Raw genomic sequence first — 23430 nt, 5'->3', positions numbered from 1 at the left:
TGATACAAGGTCTAAGGGTGCTAAGGCTCCTCGGTTCAAGGTTCCATCAAAGTTTGAGGCGATAAAAGGTTTTACCCCTGTTTCCTTTTTCTTTCTTTTTTTGGTGTGTCTACTGACTTGCCGCCACTATTTTCTATCTCCGTTTTGTTGCTTACCGCTTGTTGATTTTCTTTTGTCTTTTTTTTTTTTAAGTTACAAGGGGCCTAAAAGGCAAAAACAAAGAGCAAAGGAAACAAATTAACTAAAAGACCTATCAGTAGGTCTGTTCCTGGACTTTGTAACTCTAGCGACAGAGTCCATATCATCTAAATAAGCTTGCAAGGCATGAGAGCAAGGATCTTCAAATTCAATAGTTCTATAGTCATGGGTGATGCTGTTCTTTGCAAGATAATCAACAACAACATTGCATTCTCTATAAATGTGTTTCAGAGACACAGAATGAAACTGAGCAAGTAGATATTTGTAGCAAGAGATAAGAGAGCCAAGGGGATGCAAGGATATATCACTGTCAGTAATAAGTTTAACCAAGATAGCAGAATCAGTTTCGATCTCCAACATACTAATTCCACAGTTATGAGCTTGCTTTAGACCATAGTACAGGCCCCATGATTCGGCATGAAGAACTTCCCCAATACCCAAATTGGCTTGGAAACCATTAATCCAGCTCCCATCAAAGTTTTTAATGACACCACCTGCACCAATTGTTCCAGAGTTACCACTTCTAGAGCCATCAATGTACCGCTTGTTGATTTTGCAGAGGGCTGGAAACTGAAGTTGACAGATATTAAGCAACAGTGAGTGTGCCGTGTGCACTACTGTTGGATGAATAGGAACTGTCTTGACCTTTATGTTCTTTCTCACTGGTCGTTGTTGATTCCTTTGACAATCACTCGTGAACCTGGTAAGTGATTCTGTTTGTCGTGTTTATTTGCATGTATTGTTTCGTTGTCGATGTTTTAACTGGAGTTGGCATTGTAGCGGCCATTAGTATGAACAAGAGGACTCAAGAGACCCTAGAGAAAGCGATAGCGGACCTTGGCGGGGTTAAGAATTACGTCGACTTTATGCTGGGCGAGTTAGCTAAGGTTCGCAAGATGAGCGTCGATCCCAAGACCAAAGCGGTGACGACTGGTAAGGAAGTTGTTGGATCATAATTCATATACATATTTGTGTCCTAAAACATGGAACTTACTTGTTCTAAAGTCCAATCTAATGTTAACTAATCCAATTTCATGTTTTGTAAAAAATCTTGACAAGAGGAGAAAAAAGTGAAATTCCAGTAAATTTTCCGTGCACCACCACTTTTGGTGGCACAAGAGGCGAGCACCACCACTCACGGTGGTGCCATGTATTTTCCGGCCATATTCATGGAGGAGCAAGGAGGATGAGTACCATAGCATCTATTCCATTACATCCATTCACCATCTTCTATCTTAACCAAATTCCAAACCTTTTGGTTCTAATTCAACCAAAGACTCCCTATTACCCAAAAGTCCACTATCATCATCACTTGAATATCTATCATGTTTTAGGCTTAATCACCATCCCTCATTCATCATTTCCTACTCTAACCTACACCATCACTCTCATGCCATTTTCTCTTGATTTTGGGATCTATTATCACTCTTATACTCCACCCCCATGCTTCTTACAAGGCTTGAGCTGCTCCTTTTTGCTTCTCAACACCATTTCACACCTCTCTATCTATCTATTTAAGCACTCATTCTCTTAAGGAAGAAAGCATCACCCACACTTAGCCATTACATCTTTTTCTCTCTCTATTCTCTACACAATCCACTACCATCTTCTCCACAAAACCTCCATCTCCACCACTCCATTTTTCAACTACATCCCTACCAATAACAGCTTACATATACCAAGCATCATCATCATCTCAAGTCTTGAAGAAGAAGTTCAAGGAAGAAGCTAGAGCATAAGAGGAGCCCACCACATCATCTCCATGACAAAGTTTCCATGATCAACCACTTCATCATCCTTCACTTGTGATCATCTCTAGTCATTTCTAAACTCTATTCTTTGATAGCATAATGTTTTCCATTACGTTGATGCTAGTTTATGTAGATATGTGTGAGTAGTCTATTGTTGGGGCTAGGGTTGAAAGCCCTAGCCAAACTTGTAATGAATTGATGTTTGAGTCTTATTTGATGCAATTTCCATAATCATCTTCACATGCTAAATCAAGAAGTGAATGCTTGTATTTGAATCTAGCTAATTTGAATACTTTGCATTTGTCATTACATGAACAATGTTTAGAGAGTAGCTAGCTTTTAACATTAATAGCATGATAGCACGCTAGGTGTGTATGTGAGGGTAGTGAGTTAAAAGCACCTAGACCTAGGATTGGTTTGCTTGTTTGATTATCTAAACTCAAACCTTTATACATCTAAGGAATTGATACTTATCTGGTAATATATATAACTTGTTCTTGGGTAGTTAGTTTCGCAGTTATCCGGTGGAAATTGATAAAATCAAAGGAGTTTAGGCCTTAGTAGTCTTATTCAGATGCTAAGAGGGTAACTGGATACTTGGGATTATATTACTTATAGTTTGAACATCAATGCATACAAGGGAGGCTATAGTGAACAACCTAAAACTCTAACCTCCATCCATTCTATCACATCTAGTTTAGCATAGCCTAGTTTACATTTCAGGTTTTTATCTTGTAATTTGAGTTGAAACCATCTCCAAAGCCAAAATCAAACCACTACACCATCTTGCATATATTCACTATGAACTTTAGTTCACTTGTGAGCCCTTGTTTGTGATTTGTACATTTGCATATTCATCTAGCACCCTTTAGGTTTTCCCTAGCTAGAGTGGGTTTTCCAATCCCTTGGGTACGATATTCCCTACTCATAATCCCTACACTATAACTTGACCCTTATACTTGAGGGTGGCTATTTGGCTAACAAAAGTCAAAATTTTGGAGGCTCCGCTACACTTTAACCACCACAAGCTAAAGAAGAATAAGGGTGGCGGCAAAGAGAAAAATGTGCCGGTAGAGTGACTCGATTGCGATTTTAAGAGCGTTGCAATCATTCGTGTTGTGGCCACTGTCTTCGTGGTGCTTGCACCACTTGCCGGTATTTCTTGGCTTACCCACTCTGGGGGTACTTTCTTGGGGGTGGCGGAGGAATTTGATCCTTGGATTGGTCGTAAATCTCCTTGTAGGAAGCTGTCAACACCGTGAGTACCTCATATTTTGGAGGGTTTTCCGCTGGCTTGTTGTTGCAGTTGTCACGGCAGTTATTGTGGAAAGACCTATTACCCTTGTTGTGCTATTGCTGGTCTCTCTCATGTTGTTCTTGGTAATGGGCCCGTTGCCCTTCCCTTTTCCTGTCATTTGACAGTGTGGTGGTGTTCGAGATGTTGCCGGCAGCTCCCTGCTGAGATGAGGAGGGCTGAGTTGTCTTAGTGGAGATTTATGGCTGTGGTGGAGTATCGCCATAAGTACTATACCTCTGTCTGCTTCACTCATGACGTGGTCATAGGTAGCATTTGGGCAGTTGTAATTAAGGTGGTACAAAAAGTGTCCTTTAAGGAGCCCATCCAACATTTATCTTATAAAACTATTACATGTGGTCGAGTTGGTAAAACCCTCTATGTATGGAACCCCAACACCCGTGTTCAAATTCCGCTGACGTTAATTGGAGTTAAATCTCAATATATTATTGGTGGTCAGAAGCGTTTTGAGAATACTGTGTGATCTCGATATTAGAAAAAAAAAAAAAAAAAGTCCTTGACCCAGAGCACCAAAATGCGACAAAATTATCCTACTTACCCCAGCAACAGATTTTTATTCCCAGACCTAATTTTACGTAAAAGGACAATTTTGCCCCAGCCAAATTAATAAACTACCCCATATGCCGTCGATCTCTCTCTCCTCTGATATGAAACTCTCTGTCTCCCCCTTTGATCTGAAATGTACTCTCTCTCTCTCTCTCTCTCTTATTCTTCTTCTCAATTTCTCAATCTATTCAGCCATGGACGACTTGGATGGTAATCTAGAGGCATGAGGGCCATATACAAGGCCAGGGAGTGGTTCGAGATTGTCACTGGTCCCGAGTGGAAGACTTTCATCCGGTGGTTCAATCAGAGCAAGAGCGGGGGTAGAGGTAAGCACAAGAGGTTCAGTACGGTCCGTTGATTTATGCTCTGAACTTCAACAAGGGCCCGGAAGCAAAGGAGGAGGACGAGTCGGGATGATTTCGCCGCACTGGAGACTTCACCGAGTTCTGCGATCGATGCACGTAAGCTTCAAGCATTTCTCTGTCTTCATTTTGTTTTGTTTTTTTTTTTGTTTTTTTTTTTGGCTTGCTTCGTTTCAAAATGGTTTAGTGGCTCCTTGCTTTGCTTCAATTATGCAGGCGTCGTTTAACGTTTGATTCCATTGATTAATTCATGACAACGCTCACTGCTCGAATTGCTGCAAGTGGTCAAAAAAAAATTTGCTAGAAGTGGTCACTTTTATAAAGCTATGGAAGTGGAAGAAATTTATGAGCTCATGGATCGTTTACACATGTCAAGTTTCTCCTAAGCCTTGTGAATCCAATGAGCTGTCACTCAAAGTGCAATATACTTTTATGTGCTAACTAGCTTAATACATATTGGTAAAATGGTGGGCAAAAGGAAAGAAAAAAGGAAAAACTATTTGGGGGGGGGGGGGGAGAATAAAAGATTTTTTGAAGGTGTATTGGGGGGCAATAAATGTCTTGAATTGATGTTGTCATGCCCTGAATTTTTAATAAAGGAAATTCAAATCTGAAACGTGATAACTCAACAAATCACCCAAAAGCTTATAATTTTTTTCATTTAAACTAAGCAACAAAACAAACTGAAATCACAAATGTTAATACATCTCAATCACTAGAGTCAAATATTACATCACCAAGTGTTTACCTAAACACGAAAGCATAAAGCTCACTAAGAGCATACTATAAACAACAGTATGATACCAAATAGGTTCTGAACCTAGCATTGTTGCAACTACACACCTCGATCTCAACCCTGGTTGCCCTGACCTGCAGGAATAACCTTTACACCATGGAATAGTGCACCGAGTTGCAAACAACAAACCTGGTAAGCTTTTTAAGCTCGTATGAGTAAACTAAAATAAAATGACTCAAACATCGCATGCTTGACAATTTCTCAACTCAAGAATAAATTAAAGCAATCTGAAACCAACTCCACAATTTAGTAAGAACTCAAGTCCCTCAATGGACAATAAAAGAAAGAAACCACATGAAAATCTCTTTTAAAAACGTGTACGCATGGGCCTCAAGTAACCCACGTGTTACCCCCATGCAATACAATGATAGACAGACTAGAGCTCTAACTGATCGTAACCACTCACCCGGCCAAAGGTGTGGTTCCCGATATATTTGCCTCTATCACTACTGTGACACTAGATCCGTAGACCGAAAACATTTAAAAAGTCCCACATGACTCAAAATGTTACACCAGAACTCAAATACTCTTTCAACACAATAAAATCAACAATTACATGGTATATTGTATTCCCGTAAAGAGTAAATGCTCAAAACAATAACCTGAATAAAATCACAATTTATTATGCACACTACAATGCCACGCCATCAAGATATATATATATATGTGTGTGTGTGTGTGTGTGTACACACGTAGTCATCCACTCAGGAATGTCACTAATACCAACTATAGTCCACAATCACAAAACTCGAGAAAAATCATTTTTTATAATTAAAATCTCATTTTACATATCTGTGAACCGTAGCTGATCAAGTTCATATGATTTAAAACAAAGTATTTATTTTCAGAAAATAATTTCACAATTTAGCGATTAAACCGAACAATAATGTAACTTGGTTTTTTTTTTTTTCACAAAAAAAGAGGATCAAAGGGTTTCACTCTTGCCCCCATGATGACTCGAACCCATGACTTCGTACAATAATGTAACTTGGTTCATAAATGAACCATGTGAGATTTACTCACCTCTAAATTCGCTCTATCTTCTCTTACAGCCGAGATAAGGTACAGAACACACTCCGTTAATCACCTAAGTTAAATAAGGTCTCAACTTAGCACACAATTTAAAACAAAAGTGGTTATGGTTCCAACCGAGCATTTGAACCCAAGACCGAAGATTTCGTCAATCAAGACAAAGCTTCCTCCGAGACCTCCCAAGGTCTTCGGAACACTTCCAGGATCAATTTCTCAAAATTATAAGACGATCCAATGGTCGAATCCTCACGGATCGCAAACCGAGAAAACAGAAATTATGTAAATCTAGCATGCTTCGAATAATCACAACATGACCCCATGATATATTAACAAGCTCGTATCGACAAGTAGGTGACAACTATGAAAACATAACCTAAAAACCTGGCCGGACGTGCTGCCACGCACTGCCGGCAGTGGCTAAGCGTAGGCTCCACGCGCCGTCAGCAACCTCCAAATTGGGTCATGAAACCTATGCCAAAATGTTCATCTCAACATGTACAATAACTTTCACAACTAGCACAAAGTCTGAATCAAAACCATTTAGCTGGAATTTACCTCGAACATCCAAGAAATCAGTGAAGCCCTAGAATTTCAAATCCTTGATTCGACCTCCACACTTCAAATTGCTTCAAGTCGCTTGGTGGGAAGCATGTACGTCTCCTGGGCTTGAAAAGCCCCCAACAATTGGTGCCGGGGGTGGCCGGAATCGTGAGTTCCGACATGACCCTGAAGCAGCGCCGCCACCACCTTTCTTCGCCTTGCTGCGCCTTCTACAGCCCAAGTCGTGCCACAAAGCTGCCACAGACTTAAAGAGGCAGGAGAGACAAAGCGATTGGAACCAGTGGCCGGACGAAAGAGAACTTGCCGGAAGAATAAATCGGGTCTGGGCGCCGCGTGGAGAGAGAAAATGGAGCCCGGGTTTCTATTTTCGGAAACTAGGGTTTTTGGCAATTTTTCTGAAATTTTTCCCTTTATACAAAAATGGAAACTTTTTCTGTTGACCAAAACTTCTTTATACGAACTCCGATTTTCGTGTTTCGCATGTCCACCGAACTAGTATCAACGCGCTCTACGATTTTCGTGAAGGAAATTTTCATAGAATCCTAACGTATAAAAAGTCAACCCTTGAATCGAAGCATTCTGAGTGAATAATTGTCAATAATTTATAGTTCTCGATTAATCATAAGAACAAGGCATCGAAACCATAATTTGTACCAACTGGAACATTTATTAGTTTCACGTAAAATAATAACACAAAAATTTAGGTCATTACAGATGTAGTCTCCTCGTTTTTTTTCTTAATCAAATTTTTATTTGTCTAATTTGAGGGAGATTAGTTCCCATTCCGACGACCGAAAGGTCTATTGGGGGCAATGAACCTCTCCGGCCCCCCTATGATATCTCCAATGACCTCTTTGGGGATCTCCGGCGAGGTTTCATAAACTTTTATTGTCTTCCAATAAAGGTTTATTGGGGGGGGGGGAATAAAGGTTTATTAGGGGGTAATAAACCTCTTGGTGACCTATGAGATCTCTGACGATCTCCGGCTAAGTTTTTTGAGAAATCCGGCTACCGGCGACCGATGATCAAATTTTGGCGAAGTCTCATGTGTGTGTGTGTGTGTCTCTCTCTCTATGTAACAAAGAGGTGAGGGCAAAATAGTAGAAGACCTTATTAGAGCCTTTATAGGTAAATGGAAAAAAAGAAGTTGGTGGTGTAAAGGGAAAGAAGTCTTTAGAAATAGGGTAAATAGTAAAAAAAAAAGAAAAAAAAAAAAAAAAAAACTTTTTAGGATATTTTGTATGTAATTTACTTACCGGTTTACCCTTGGAAGGAATTATCTTGGTTCAGTATAATTCTGTAAATAGGATTATGCCCCCTGGTGTAGAGTGAAGGGGTTTTGATTTGCTGAATTGTAAGAGACCAGACCCAGCCCAGGTCTCAGCTAGCGATTTAGGTAAGAGATATCTGAATTCTTGTCTGGATTTGATTTCTGATTTCTCTCTCTCTCTCTCTCTGTCTCTGTCTCTAAACTCTAAAGTCTAAAACTTGTTTATGGTAGAGAGCGAATCGAATGGATGCTAAAGCCAAGAACAAGGCGCTGTTTCGTGCCAAATTGAATGCCCAGAAGAAGGAAAAGCGCATAAACTCTCCCCTTGTACGGTCAGTGCCCGCATCCCCAATTTTTGTTTTATCAGAAAACGCAAGCCAATAGTATCTATCTACATGTTCCATTGAATTACAACATTGTGTCTCTTTCTGTTACCATTAACAAGTAGGACCCTTTTGCTCTCTCTCTACTATAATATATGCATTTGCTCTAGCTTTCTAGCTTCTATTAAGCATTACCCAACATTTTGTTCCTATGGAAACCAATGCTGGAGTTCTGTAATTGATTGATATATTCGAAAACTGTGCCTGATAAGAAGCGTATTATGAAAGCTAGAGCCTGATAAGAAGCAGTCAGTCAGTTACAAATTGTAATGACATAAGAATATGGTGATTACTCGAAGAGTTGATGTTAATCTTTGTTTCTCTGCTACCCTTCATGTTGTGAATGTCACTTTTGCTCTGTCTTCCGTTTCAAAATTTTCATTTTCAGTAGTTCAGATGTCTTGTTGTTGTTGTTGTTTTTTTTTTTTTTTTTTTTGATGAAGCTGATTGCAGTAACTAACAGTTCCTGACCTCATTTTTGTCCTTTCCCGTGATACATATGTAGGTATAATGATTCTGACCAGCCTGTATGCAAGATTTGTGACATTGTTTTGAAATCTGAATCCGTTTGGGACGCACATCAACTCTCTCGTAAACATAAAGAGGTGATATAAAAGAAACAGCTTGTTACTTTGAAATATCATATTTTCCATTGAGATCTTAAATTTTTCCTGATTCTTGTTGTTCAGTAGCATAGGCCATTATCATCTTGTGAATGTGGGTCATACAGATTTTTTTTTTTTTTCCCCGATACTGTCCTTTGCTTTTTGTATACTAATTTGGATTGCGAGTCTCATGTTCAGCAACTTGTATTTGGTTTATGTTACAAGTAAAGCTGATGCAATTTCTTCTTATTCATGTTCAACAATCAATGGGACACTTGTCTAGGAGGGAATTAGGTGGCTTTACCACGGGGCTGTCATATGCATTGCTATACTAATTAGGGACCTACGGATGAAAGAAGAGGCATTCGCCAAACTATATAGTTCCCTCAACCAGCAATACTTCATTAGAAAGTTGCAATTTTGTAGCAGAGACTAGTAGGTCATGTGGGTCTTCTCAAGCCCCTGTCTAGTGTCAAACTTGTTGCCCTTTCATGCTTAACTCACCTCATGTTATCAGAGTTTCAGCCACGTACCTTTCCCATATTTTGATTTGTGGATTTGTTAGTTGGCCAGTATATCATTATGGGCCTACTTCCTGTAGGACCATAAGAGGGCATGTTAGAGTGTCGTAGTGTTCTTGTTGGATATATCTGACGCACGAGTTAAGTTTAGGTGCAAGAGTCTAACATTCTGGTGATGAGTTTTCTCTGGAATGGGAAACTTACATGGATGTTCACAAGTAACTTGTCATGCTTGAGAACCTCATCATTGTTATTGTTTTACACCTTCATTTGTGACTTAAGGAAAAAGACTGCAATACTGTAAAATATGGGGGATGGAAGAAGCAGGTGCTGTAACTGAAGAACTTATTTGTTTCGGAAGAGTGAGATTTCTTAAGGAGATTACCTTCATATAATGTACATATAATTGCTTCTTCTCCTTTTTCTTTTTTTTTCAAATATTTCTTCTGTTGATCGTGTATAGCATAATTGTGGATGCAGTGCCTTTATCTTGAATTTAACTAGTTGAGGATCCATTACTTACGGGTTTCTTCTTTTGCAATAGGCAATAATTAACCTCAGAGCTACAGCAGGTGGAGTAAACCAAATAAACAGTGCAACTACTGAAGCTCATTCAGAATTGTCTAAACCTAACCATGGACATTCTTTGGAGTTGGAGGACCCTAAACCTGAGCGCTCTGCCGAGTTGCTTAGACCTCAGACGTCTTCTGGGCTTCCTCCGGGTTTTTTTGATAACCAGCCACAAAAGCGAAGTACAGGTGAGAACATGCTGTTTTTCTTGAACACTATACTTCCACCCCTTGGCTTAGTTTGATTGCCCAAGAACATAATTTCAGCCAGTACAGAGGATATTCATATTCTTTTCATCTCATATAACAAGCTTAAATAGAGGATATGGTCATCTATGAGCAAGATTGCATAGCTGTCCAAGTTGAAAACGGATGTAGCCTTCTCTTTTATTTTTTAGTTATAAATGTGGTTTCCTAGAGTATTATGGCTGAATTATTTATTTCTTATTATTTTTTATTTTTAAAGCTGTTGGTTTTTACGTGGTTGCCTAGAAGAAATTATATCCCCTCACCCCAGTGTATTTCTGTGCATAGTTTTATATGCTGCTATTTTTCTTATGAAGGAATTGACATCGAGGATTGTTTTGTGGTTTTTATAAAGAGTTGAACTGGTAAAGTGTGATTAAAATACCAGCATAGAGAATCTAACTAGAGGATCTAAAGTCTGCCTGGATGGCATTGTGTTAAACTTAGGTTTGCACCGTCATTTTTAGGATGAGACTATTTTTCTTATTTTAAGTGCGGACATTGTGCTAATCTTATCTATTAGTTTTCCCAACTTAATAAAATTAGGTTTGAACTGTCACTAATGCAAGTAAAATCCACTTCTATCTAGTAGTATTTCTGACGTAGTAAGATCATCTTAGGAACGGACTCTTACACATCAGTGGAGACTGATTCATACAAAAAGATGCAGAACAGAAGTGTTGAGCCTTCTGGGGACCTTACAAAGGCAGCGTCACAGATTTCCAGTCCACAAGCTAAGCAAATGAAGGGAGCTCTTCCTGAAGGCTTCTTTGATAACAAGGAGGCGGATTTATCTGCACGCGGAATAAAGCTTGTCAAGCCAGATGTCAAGTAAGAATACAATTTTCCCAACTTCTATATTGTAAATGTGTTGTGTTCTTGAAGGAACTTTGTTTCCATTTTTCTGCTCTGGTATGTATTTCCTCATCAAGGTTCAAAATGACATTCTACCTTAGTCATGCAGAAGTTTTACAATAAACTTGTTCATGTTAATAATCCTGAAAAGGTTAAAGTGTTCACCTTGTTCTTGATGCATGTCGAACTGGAGAGAGAGGAACAGAGTGTGGTTTATTTAGGAACATCAGGTGATATTGAAATTTATAGTTTTTCTTTATTCGAGTGTGTGTCTGAGAATAATGTTATCATGTTCGACCTCATGAGTAATATCACATTATCCGATTTTATTTTGGAAAGAATACATATCTATATAAAATTTTAAGAGCTAGAATCTTTACCATTGCCCCTTCTCCATATCGTTAGTGTCTTCAGCGGTATTTTTTTCCTTGATGTTTGGGTATTACATGTTCAAGGCACTACATAACTAAAAAAGGACTTGGGAATCCAAAATATGACTTTATTCTAAAGGGTAACAAGCATACAAACCCAAAATAATCACTCTGCTCTAGCAAGATGACACTTAAATATGTATCTGCTTTTAAGTGACCTAAATTTTTGTTTTTTTATAAACTACATTACAGTGTTCCTAAACTGTGAGGATTATTTCAGATAGGTCTCTTGGGCACTTTTTGGAGTGGTTATTTCTCAATATTACCTTCTTTTTTTCTTCCTCCCATTGAAGATTAACATGGAACACAACCTAACTTTTTATATATCTTGAATTTTGGTTAGAGATGAGTACAAAGAATTTGAGAAGTTGATTCAAGAGGACTTGAAGGAGGTTGACAATCGTTTAGAAGAGGAGGAGGTGATGCCTATATATCCTTGCACTGTTGATTCAGATTTTTTCTCTTTTGTTCCTAAATGTATGAGGTTGTATACGTATGGAACTCTAATCATTAATTTGTTACCACAATTGGGCTGCAGATTGATGCAGCTGAAATGATAGAAGAGGCCGAATCTGTAGAGCAAAAGTGAGTTTACAAAATGCTGTAAACATTTTTACAACTCAGTTGTTTGTTGTAAATTTTTACCAAAGTTCTCCTTTTTGTTCAGAACATATAGGGAGAAAGTGAAATTGATGAGAAAGAAGAGAATGGAGTTGAAGGCTGCCAATGCTGCCAAGCGTAGAAAAGCTTCGGAATTTGACAAGAAGGAGGAGCCCAGTCATGAAGAGTCATCTAGTGATGGTGACAGTGATGAGAATTTTGCAGTGGATTGGAGAGCTCAACATTTGTGAAGGCTCTTGTGGAAATATTTCTCCTGTAGGATCGGTTCTAGACATGTTTAGAACATCAAAAATGTAATGTGCCGAGTGATGTGTTTTGAAATCCTTGTGCTACTGTATGTCTAATTGCGATTTGCCAATTTGGTATACATGCATAAGCTGTTGCGAAAAGTGGAAGCATTGTGAGGCTTCGTGAACTGAAAAACTAAATGTAACATTTGAGGTCTGCCTGCAATGTTCAGTCCTTTTCTAGGCGATATTCTCGGTTACAATGCTACAGATTCAATTTCTCTTTTGCCTACCCCTATTGAATACAGAGTTGTAGAATGGAATATCAAATCCACATCCCTCGATCCCAAGTATAGACAAGGCCATTTAAGCATGTATATTATTCTATAATCTATGCGTATTACATATTTGGTATAACTAATCTGACTGAAAATCTCCATGGCCAACATAAAGGAGGACTAGACTTTTCCTATATAACAAAGGGTGGACTTGTTTCTGGTAGCAGAGAAATGGAGGACTGAAAATCTCCTATTACTAATCTGACTTGGGAGGACTGAAGATCTTCTCATTCAACCTTAACAATATAACAATTTTGCCAACAATAAACCTATGGGCTGAATGTATTCAGCATATTATAATTCAACCATTCAATCAAGTGTCCTAATGATGCAACGTATAATAAACTGAGTTAAAATACTACAACTCTGATGGATCACCATATGTCATAATACCACGGGTAGCTAAATTTCTTCAGATAAAGCTACAAAAGATAACCTAAAAATGCTTATTATGTGCAAAATCATACACAAACCATGTAGAACACAGAGAATCACCGTAAGATGTGCTCGATATAGCAATATAAGAGTTTAATAGTGCATACCAAATGTTTAACGAAATAAGCAGGATAATAAGAGAATTTTTGTGCCACTTCTCTCCAATTTTGGGATAAAATATTACAATGTAAAAGAAAAGAAAAAACATAATCTTCTGATGCTTCCATGTTTCAGATAAAATGTGGGTCTTGACTTAAGAGATATGAATCATTCATTATAAATAAGTAATACAAAAAAATCACAAATTAGAGTTGCCTCCTCAACTGTTTTATCCCTAGTTAGTAAAATTCGGTATGAGAATTATACGTGAAAAGTATGTACATGTATAATTCGATGATTATAAATCAAGAATATTTCTAAAAATTCGGCCATAAATTACGAAAACGGCAAAATTCAATTTGTACATGCTTAAAACGGAATGTAATGAAAAATACGAACGTAAAAATTTGGATATACACTTATATCAATTTTATTTTAATATATCACTATATTATTAAAAAATTTAAGTTTCATTGACGACGGTCGTCTGGTCTAGTTTTAAGCATTCCAAGGGAGCTAAACGACGCCGTCTCCTCTTGTTTCAGTGCTATATAAAGCAAAGCAGCAATGCGGATCTGTGTCTGTCTGTCTCTGTATGTCAAGCAGTTGAAGAAGTCCAAAGGCTTGACTTGAAGGTACGTAGTGTATCAAGATCAACCCCTTTTTCACTTGTATGGTTTCTATTTGATGAACCCATGTTATGTTATTTCAGATACATTTCTCAATCATATTTTGCATTCCCTCAGCCCTAAACCCATTACTTGTTTTGGGTTTGTTTTCATAAAACTAGTTAGATTCTCCACAGGTTTTGTATCCACAAGAATATTGGTTTGTGCATCCATGGAAATTCATGGTCTTGAAATGAAGGATTCTTTCCACCCCCCTTTCATTTCATTCATTGTTGTTCTAGTTTTTGGGTGTAGTTTTGAAGCAATGGAAATCAATTTGGGCATAATGAAATGATTATTTGCAAGTTTGCTGCATTCAAAACCGTAAGTGCAGGGAAGAAAGGAGCTTTTGGAGAAAACTGACATGGAAAGGGTGGAGAGGACAGGTTTGGAGTTTGAAGCAAGGAAAGAGAAGAAGAAGAAGAAGAAAAAGCACAAGGGGAAAGAGAACAAGGATGAACTCGGTGGAGCTTCTTTTATTCAAGTTTGTGGCGATGAAATGGGGAAGGTAGTTGAGGGCGAGAATTGTGACGATAAGGGTGAGGCTTATATGAACAGCGGAGAAGGAGCCGGTAAGAAAAAGAAAAGGAAAAGGAAGAGGGAGAAGAAGGGGGATGATACTGTGATAAACAATGTGATCGTAGAGGATGGCAATAGAGACGTGGATGCTGTCAATGTAGAAGATGGTAAAAAAAAGGAACAAAAAGAAGGCCAAATTAGAGAAACATGATAATGTAGAGGACGGCAATAGAGACATGGAAGCTGTCAATGTAGAAGGTGGTAAAGAAAGAAACAAGAAGAGGGCCAAGTCAGAAAAGCATGTTAATGTAGAGGATGGCAATAGAGACGTGGAGGCTGTCAATGTAGAAGATGGAAAACTAACGAAGAATAAGGCAGAATCAGAGAAACTTGTTCTAGAGGATATCAACAGAGACATGGAGATTGTTAATGTAGAAGATGCTAACAGAAGGAGGAGGAAGAAGAAGAAGAAGAAGAAGGCCAAGGCAGAAAAACATGTTCATGTAGAGGATTGCAACAAGAACACAGAGGCTGTTAATATGGAGGCTGTGAATATAGAAGATAGTAAAAAAAAGAACGCCAGTGATGTGGATGTCTCACAGTCTGATGGCCCAAGTGATGAGCATCAAGGTACGAAAAGAGGTAAACGGTTTTCAAAAGAAGAAGACGAGATTCTCAGAGAGGCTGTTTTAAGATACATAGAAGAACGTGGCCTAGGGGCTGACGGCCTCGACATGGTACTCCATTGTAGATCTCACCCTAAAGTCATTGATTGTTGGAAGGTAATTGGGGAAGCCATACCTTTGAGGCCTTCTAAGAGTGTATATTATCGAGCCCATGTTTTGTTTGAAGAAACCTGGTTGGACCCCCGAAGAGTACGAAGAGGTGAGAAAGTTCCATAGAGAACATGGAAATGATTGGAGAACTTTGGGTGCTAAACTTGGCAAACATAGAATTCATGTCAAGGATGCATGGCGTCGATTAAAACTGCCAAATCATAGGAAAGGACCTTGGTCCCAAGAGGAGTATCAGACTTTATTTGATTTAGTGAATAAGGATCTGCTTATGAGGGCCTAGAAAAAAAGAAGACCAAGCATGGCATGCTGCGAGATAATATTTGCTGGGAAGCAATTAGCGACGAGTTGGGTACTAGAACGAATGCAGTTTGCAGCATGAAGTAGTATAAGCAACTTGCATCACCTTTGGTAAAGCAAAAGCTGTGGGCTGATATTGGTGACTATAGGCTGCTCGATGCTCTCACTAAGTTGGAGGCTAGCTCTATTGAAGATGTAGATTGGGATGATCTGCTTGAGCATAGGCCTGGAGATGTATGCAGACGGCGATGGGATCAAATGGTTAAACACATTGGTGAACATGCACTCGAGTCATTTCCTGAACAAGTGGCAGTTTTATCTAAACGGTATCCTGCTGAGTTAATTGAAGCGATCGAAACCTATGATAGTAAACCGGTAGTTGACTGAGTTTAGTTGGTGGTATCAAGTAGCTAATGTTATCAAGCAAGAGAGGTCTATGATAGTTAAAACTAGTACTGGAGTGTGGTTTATTTAACATGAGATGCTGACTGGTCACTTTTGCTTCTTGCTTGTCATTATGTGTCTTATGTTTTTGTGTCAAGAGGTTGTATCTTTGACAAGTGATGACCATTAGAAAATCACCTCTGTTTTGACATTCATGGATGCTGGTGTTATGTGTACCAATTAAACTGCTATATATAATATTTTTGTACTGGAAACAGGAGTTTGTTTGGTATTCTTATGGTTAATAGCAATTTAACTTCCATGGTATCAGCAGTTCAGCACAAACAATAATTTGCTTACCGAAATACTACATAAGCTCCAAATGTACACTAACTGAAGTCTTGGTCTGCAAATTTGAAAAATTTACGTCTGTATAGACCTATTCCTTGCATATTACTGCTTCTCTGATTCTTTCTCTGCCTCAAACAATGGATGAATGGATTTAGGTTAATCATTAATTTTCTCTATTTATTTTTTGCCAAATGTTCTTTTTGGTGACTTTCAGTATTGGTAAATTTTCATAGATTGCAGACATGGTCTTGCATAATGAATGCGACCTCCGTTATTTCTCAAATGGATAAATGTTCATTCTGGCATGACTTGAGGTGCTGTAAAATTTGGGGGGTGGGAGAAGCAGGTGCTGTAACTGAAGAACTCATTTGTTTCGGAAGAGTGAGATTTCTTAAGGAGATTACCTTCATATAATGTTAGAAACATATAATTGCTTGCTTAGCTGATTACTTGTGTAGAAAAATGCATAGAATTTTGTAGGTAGGTTTTTGACAATCTTCAAGGTTTCGATATTTACATTCCCTTTTTTCTCTTCAAAATACTATTCACACTCGTTTATGGTTCTTATGATGAAGAGAAGAGAGTGCTTAGAGGGAATTGTATTAGTTTTATTGTTGTACTATTTTCTTATCAAGAAGAAAACTTGGTGCTTAGTATTTTGAAGAAAAAAATGAATCACCTCGAAAAAGAAGTTTATGATTTTGACACTATTTTTTTAGATTTTAAATTTATCGAATGGGATTATAAAGTACATGATGATGAAAAATCATCCTATTAGAGCAACGTTAGGGACAATGTCCGCCTGAATACAAAAATCTATCCAAGAGGAAAGTAGTTGAACCGTTGAACTTTGCAAATTGTGCCTAAACTTGTCGACCTTAATGCAGTCTCTAAGTGCAAAGATGCAGGGCTGGTCACGATATTGTGGATAATCATTAGAGCAAGTTCATCCGTTGGGTCACCAGGTCAGTTACTATTCACTATTTTTTAGTGTTTATTTTCACCCTCTGGGTCACAGGCACAGTTTGCAGGTCACGAAATTGACCCAGGTCAGTTTGAAAACTGTGCCCGTAACCCAGAGAGTGGAAATAAACATAAAAAATAGTGAATAGTAAGTGACCCAGTGAGCTAACGGGTGGACTTGCTCTTACAAACTGGCCTTCACATTTTTTTTTTTTAAATAGCTGTACAAAATTTCTTTTATTAAATTTAATGATCATAAAATAAAGGCGGCCTTCTAATGAGGACTAGTTAAAAACTTTCTAATCAACGATTTGGGAGACCCACTTTTTCATTACGGTAAATCAACCGTTAGATGCTTATGTATGCATAAGTAGATCACTTTTAAAAAATTTCTTCCAAATTGCTAATCGTCAAGGTACCAAACAAGATGAAATTGGAACCAAATTTGTCAAATATGTATCGTTCATGTTCATATGTAATTTATCATGAATGCCTTCACGATTTTCAATTTGGTTAAAAAATTACATAAATTTAGAGAGAGAATACCTAGAGAGAGAACGCGCCGCTTGGCCAAGTCTGCAAGGCGTTATGCCCGGTCCGACGGCACGCCTTCGCGGCGTTGTAGTCGGACGGGCCAAAGAGGACTTTGTGTCCGGTAGTGAGTTGTCCCGGAGAGACCTTGGTCGGAGTAGAGGCTGCAAGGTGATGGCTTTGCGATCCTGTTTGCTTGGAGGTTGCGTCGGGGATGGGCAGTGGTGGTTGGAGGCGGGGCTGGTGGCGATCTACCCCAGTTTGGAGCGTGGATGGTGTAATACCCCGAAAAATCCAAATTAAATTCCGTGGATTTTTAGAAATGATTTCACTATAGTGGGAGCGAGTACGAGGCTCGGAGAAGTTGTGGAATTAGTTCGAACGATTAATTTTTGAAAACTAACGTTATTTAGGGGGTCTCAAAAAGTGACTTTTTATACATTGGGAAATTGGGAAAACTTCCTTCATGAAAGTTGTAGAGCGCGTCGATACGAGTTCGTGGACATATGGAATGCAATATTCGGAGTTCGTATGAATAAGTTACGAATATTTGAAAATTGGGATTTTCTATAAATATGAAAAAAAAATCCGAATATTGCAAATGAGGACAGAATTTCTGGAACTCCAGAAATTTCTCCCCATTTCTCTCCCGAGCCCAGCCGCGACCCCCTCCCTTCGTCACCTTCGTTCTTCCTCATCCGGCCACCGATTGATGTGAAACAAAGTGGGGTTTTCTGGTCTCGACCCCCTTTACGAGTTTGTAGAAGAAATCGAAGTGAAATACGAGCTGTATGAGGCTCTACAAGGTCGAGAAGAGAGCCTCGTCGGAGACGAAATCGCTCTTCCCCACTTTTTCTGGGCTCTACTTTGTCTGGCCATATCTTCCTCTACAGGCCTCCGATCGACCTGATTCCAAAAGCAATTTTTCTCACTGTGAAGTTTTCTACAACTTTCCAGAAGACATCGACTTGAGATAACCATCGTGGTGGCCGCTAGAAGACCGAGAAGCCGCACAGCCCGAGCTGGAAATCGTCTTCCTTCGCCACCTTGGTTCTCCCAGCTCCGGCCACTATAGCTCGAGTTCTTTGAGGGCTTTTCTAGCCCAGAGGAAGTAGAAGCTATCCCCAAGAAGGCTTGCAGCGATTTGATCCGGGGTGATCGAATTTTGGAGTTTTGAAACTAGGGTTCATCGGATCCGTCGACTTCCAAGGTAAAATTCAATCTTTTGGCTTATAATCTGAATTTGTCGTAGTTATGAAAAGTGAAATTGGAGTTGAGATGAAGGACTTTCATGTTGTGAGTTTTATCAAATTTTGACTTTAGATGGGCGGCGGCGCCGCCACTGTGATGGTAGTTTCCGGCGACCTCCGGCCACTCCAAGGGCAGCTTCTGTCCATTTTTGTGTTCTACGTGTCGATACGATCGTGTGCATATATAATTCATAATTTTTGGAGATCGTATGATTAAGTTATGAATTTTTAAGTTTCGATCGATTTCGATCGTTAGATTTGTGATCTGTGAAGTTAGGACCGTCAGATGGACTTGTAGTTTTGATATGATGATCTTATGACTGTCCCAGTGGCTTTGTGTGGTCATGGGCGAACATCCGACCGTTGAATCTTCGTATAAATGCAAAACAGTGATTAGGGAGGCGATTCGTGAGAATCCGTCCGTCGGATTTTCGTATAAATTTTGTGGAGATGTTTGTAAGGACGATTCAGGAAGATCCGACCGTTCGATCTTCGTGATAATTTTGGAGGATGATCCTAAGGGCGATCCGTGAGGATCCGACCGTTGGATCATCATATAAATTCGATCTGACCGTTGGATCATCATTAAATTAGAATCCGACCGTTGGATTTCCGTATATGTGTGGTTTATGAATGATTGCTAAGTTAAGATCGTATCTGACTAAGTGATTGACGGTTTGAGTTGGTGGACGATTGTGGATCGTATTTTGAGCTGTTAAGAAGACGCAGCAGGATTAGAGGTGAGTAAACCTCACGTGGTTCATATTACGAACCAATGACATTTAATTAATTTATTTGTCGTAATTGTGTGAAAATATTTATGGAATAAATATTTGTTTTAAATCATATGGACTTGATCAACTACGGTCCATAGGTAAGTAAAATGATTTTATTTATACAAATGAATTTCACGATTCTTATAATTGAAGTCTTGAACTATAGTTGGTATTAGTAGTCATTCCTGAGTGGATGATTACGTATATATATATTTACATGATTATATATGGAATGGTGTGACATTGAGGTGTGTGTGGAATCGTGATAACTTGGTTGATATGATATTTGTTAGACCAAAGTGGTGATAATTGTTAGACCAAAGTGGTGATAATTGTAGACCAAAGTGGTGTAATCCAAAGTGGTGAAATAGGTGGTGAGAGAATTGTAGACCAAAGTGGTGTGATCCAAAGTGGTGAAATAGGTGGTGAGAGAATTGTAGACCAAAGTGGTGTGATCCAAAGTGGTGAAATAGGTGGTGAGAGAATTGTAGACCAAAGTGGTGTGATCCAAAGTAGTGAAATAGGTGGTGAGAGAATTGTAGACCAAAGTGGTGTGATCCAAAGTGGTGAAATAGGTGGTGAGAGAATTGTAGACCAAAGTGGTGTGATCCAAAGTGGTGAAATAGGTGGTGAGAGAATTGTAGGGCCAAAGTGACGATAATGTGGATAGAGGTGTGTGGAAATGTGTTCCTTGTGGATTTCTATGAGTTCTTGATGCTTCTTGCATATGTGGTAATTGTTGGTTGTTTCTTTGAGTTAAAAAGAAGTGAAATTTAATAAAATCAACCCTCTTTTCTTGTTTACTCATACGAGCTTTAAAGATTGCTTTAAAGCTTACCGGGTTTTGTGTTGTTGCCAATTCCCGGTGCACTATTAAATTCAAATGGTGTAGCGGGAAATCCTACAGGACAGGAGAACCAGGAAGGTGATCGAACTGCGTAGAGTAGCTGCTTTGTGATACTCTGATTTTCTGTAGTGAAGTATGTTATGCTCATTTAGGGCTTTACAATTTTACTTTGTAAGAGTGAATTGTAATAATGAACTCGAGGTTTTCGAGATTTTATATTTGAGTGGCGAGTGGTGTGGTTTAGGGTTTAGGGGCGTGACAGTTTGGTATCAGAGCGTAAGGTACATATTTGGTGATAATCAGTACTCCCCGAGTGATGGCCCGTCTGCAGCGGATCCCCATCATATACTCTTCGGTACTGGTATAATCATTGGGTATGTCTTAGTATGGGGTCTAGACAGCGTGTATGTCTGTAGGACGGTAGAGTTGTCTTCTAAGTTCGTATTAGAATAAGTTTAGTTTCCGCAGGTTGTAATTTTCGAGGAATAGAGACCTCTAGATTTAACTCTGATGAGTCGGTGAGATTTGTTTTATGGAAGTGAGGTCCTTTTGGATGTTGAAGTGTTTGGTTGAAGGCATGATGTTGACCTATGCACGTACCTAGTGTGGATACGAGTATGAATTGTTATAAATGTTGCCTTCTTAAGTTGGACATACAGATGCATTTGAATAGATTCTAGACTCATGTGGAGTTGTGAGTAGTGTTGCGGTTAGGGAAGAAATTATTGTGGTTAATTCTTCCATGTGCTTGTAAGTTGTTGAGCAGAGTTTGAGGTGCGAGAACGGAGTTTGATCTCGTGTTTGAGTGATTGAGACAAACGACTATATATTTGAGTTCTCTCCGAGTACCTAAAATCTTAAGGGCTATTTGAAGTGGGACTAGTGGTAGTTTTAGTATTTCTAAATTTAAATCGAGATCCGAGGAACATGTTTTGTATACGTGGTTGATGTTGCGAGCATCATTTTTGATTGATATTTTGCGTTTCACAAGACAACTGGATTGGAAATTCTCCGTTTGGACACCTTGGTCTGTTGACCTGACTATGACTTGTGGACATAGTTTTATTTAAGTGAAGGAAATTGATTTTGTGAACTAGTTTTCTTAAGTTTTGGATCGTAGTATGGAGTTGGACTGAAGTGAATTTGAGGTTGTTTGTGTTTTAAGTTTAAGTAGGCGGGACACTTAAAGTTTTGAAATGGAGTTTGATCTTGGTCGGTAAATAATGGGGAGATTTAGAGTCAACTCTCTGTAAATGTTATTAGATGAGGGTGTGTTTCTGTGGTGATGGATTTTAGGAGAAATGGTTAAGTGCAATTTTGGGTATTGATTGTAGTGACATTGTTGGGTATCCATAGTGGTTCAAGTGAATTACTATGCGATATGGAGTTTGATTCGGTTTCTAAATCGTAAATTCATAGGGTATGAATTGTGGTAAGTTTAATGGAGCAATTAATAGAGGAAATGGTTGAGATTTTATAAGATTTGTATGGGTAACTCTAAGGATGTGGGTTTTTCCTAGCTAACTCAGGATGTGTTTAGCTTTATTAAACCCTAATTCTAACGACGAAATTGTTTGTGTTTGGTTTGACTCAGAGGATGCTAGCTAGACCTCTGTGCAACTTAATTGATTGTTTGTGATAAATCATTATGATTGATGTGTGCAGCAGAGTTGTCAATGGTTTTGAAAATAGTATTGGGTGACCAAGGTTGATCCTTGGTGTTGTTGTTGGTTTAACAAAAAGAAGAAACGACATGCATGCAATCTTATTGATTTTATATTACAAAAAGGAAAACGAGGACTATGCTATGCTAAGCCTAGTCAGCAGCTCCGGATGGATTGAGGCTGAGCTCAAGAGAAACGTTAGAGCCACTGTTGTAACCGCCTGAGCCACCAGAATAGTAACCAAATGCGCTACCTTCCTCGGAAGTAGTCTTCGGGTTACCAAAGACGTCCTCGCCGTGCACGGGGAACAGAGGAAGAGTTTCAACCTCCTGGTGATCTCCTCCTCGTTGTTGCAGGGATGGTTGTCCTCCTGTTGTGCCAAAAGAGTTGTACTGGTATTAGTGTTGAAGTGTGAGGAAGAATATGAAACAAAATTTAAATCAAGAAATCCTTCATTACCAGTAGAATCGGTGGAACCAAAGTTGAGATCAATGGATCTACCATCATCAGTAGAACTAGTGGACCCAAAATTGATGTCAATGGATCCACCAGCTGGCCCAAAATTGATGTCGATGGATCCACCAGCACCAGTAGAACCAGTGGACCCAAAATTGAGATCAATGGATCTACCAGTACCAGGAGAACTAGTTCCCATGGGCACTTGAGCAGCCTGATTACACCTCTTCATCTGCTTCTCTCGAGCCCTGACGTTCTGGAACCAAAAGTAAATGTTCTTGCCCTCAACCTGTCCATACTGGTTCAGCTGGAGACAGATCTCGTGAATGTGCTCTGTAGTTGGGCACTTAACTCCCTTGTCGTAGTAAAGATCCTTGAGGATTCTTATTTGATCTGGAGTAGGAATCCACCTGGTACGGCTTCGCCAGAAATCCATGTTGGCACTACTTCCGGCTGCTTGGGTGTTTCCTCCCTCCTCTGTTGGTTGCTGTTGTTGTAGTTCCATTTGTTGCGGGGTTTGTAGCTCCATTAGTTGCAGAGTTTGTGGTTCTTTGGTCATGGGGTGAGAGGATGAGAAAATCGAAGAATACATGGTTGAGTGTTGAGGGAGATGTTGTTGAAAGATTGAAGAATTGTGAAAGAAGGGCTGGAGATCTGAGTGAGAGAAGGATTGAAGATTGGTGAAAGAAGGGCTAGAGATCTGAGATAGAAGGATTAAAGATTTTGGAGGAAAAGACTGGGATTTGAGAAGAGAAAGGCTGAAGAT

The 23430-nt window shown here is 39.1% G+C and overlaps 1 protein-coding gene and 1 pseudogene across 2 annotated transcripts; both read left to right on the top strand.

Annotated features, from left to right (window-relative positions):
- The first annotated feature begins 7822 nt into the window (after positions 1 to 7822).
- LOC133723461 (protein ABA AND ROS SENSITIVE 1) lies at positions 7823 to 12573 on the top strand. 2 transcript variants are annotated; one of them, XM_062150285.1, is made up of 8 exons: positions 7823 to 7957; positions 8063 to 8163; positions 8720 to 8819; positions 9885 to 10098; positions 10776 to 10986; positions 11785 to 11860; positions 11980 to 12026; positions 12109 to 12573. In XM_062150285.1, the coding sequence occupies exons 2-8, from the start codon at positions 8075 to 8077 to the stop codon at positions 12290 to 12292; spliced, it is 921 nt and encodes a 306-aa protein (XP_062006269.1). In that variant the 5' UTR covers positions 7823 to 7957; positions 8063 to 8074; the 3' UTR covers positions 12293 to 12573. The 2 variants fall into 2 exon arrangements, with proteins under 2 accessions (XP_062006269.1, XP_062006270.1); XM_062150286.1 differs by having other exon boundaries at positions 7886 to 7938.
- Positions 12574 to 13750: 1177 nt separating this feature from the next.
- On the top strand, positions 13751 to 16187 carry LOC133721229 (uncharacterized; annotated as a pseudogene).
- The last annotated feature ends 7243 nt before the right edge of the window (positions 16188 to 23430 follow it).

This window comes from Rosa rugosa, chromosome 7 (assembly GCF_958449725.1).
Source record: "Rosa rugosa chromosome 7, drRosRugo1.1, whole genome shotgun sequence".
Lineage (NCBI taxonomy): Eukaryota > Viridiplantae > Streptophyta > Magnoliopsida > Rosales > Rosaceae > Rosa > Rosa rugosa.
The sequence above is the reverse complement of the archived record's forward strand: the minus strand, read 5'-3'. Positions and strand labels throughout refer to the sequence as shown.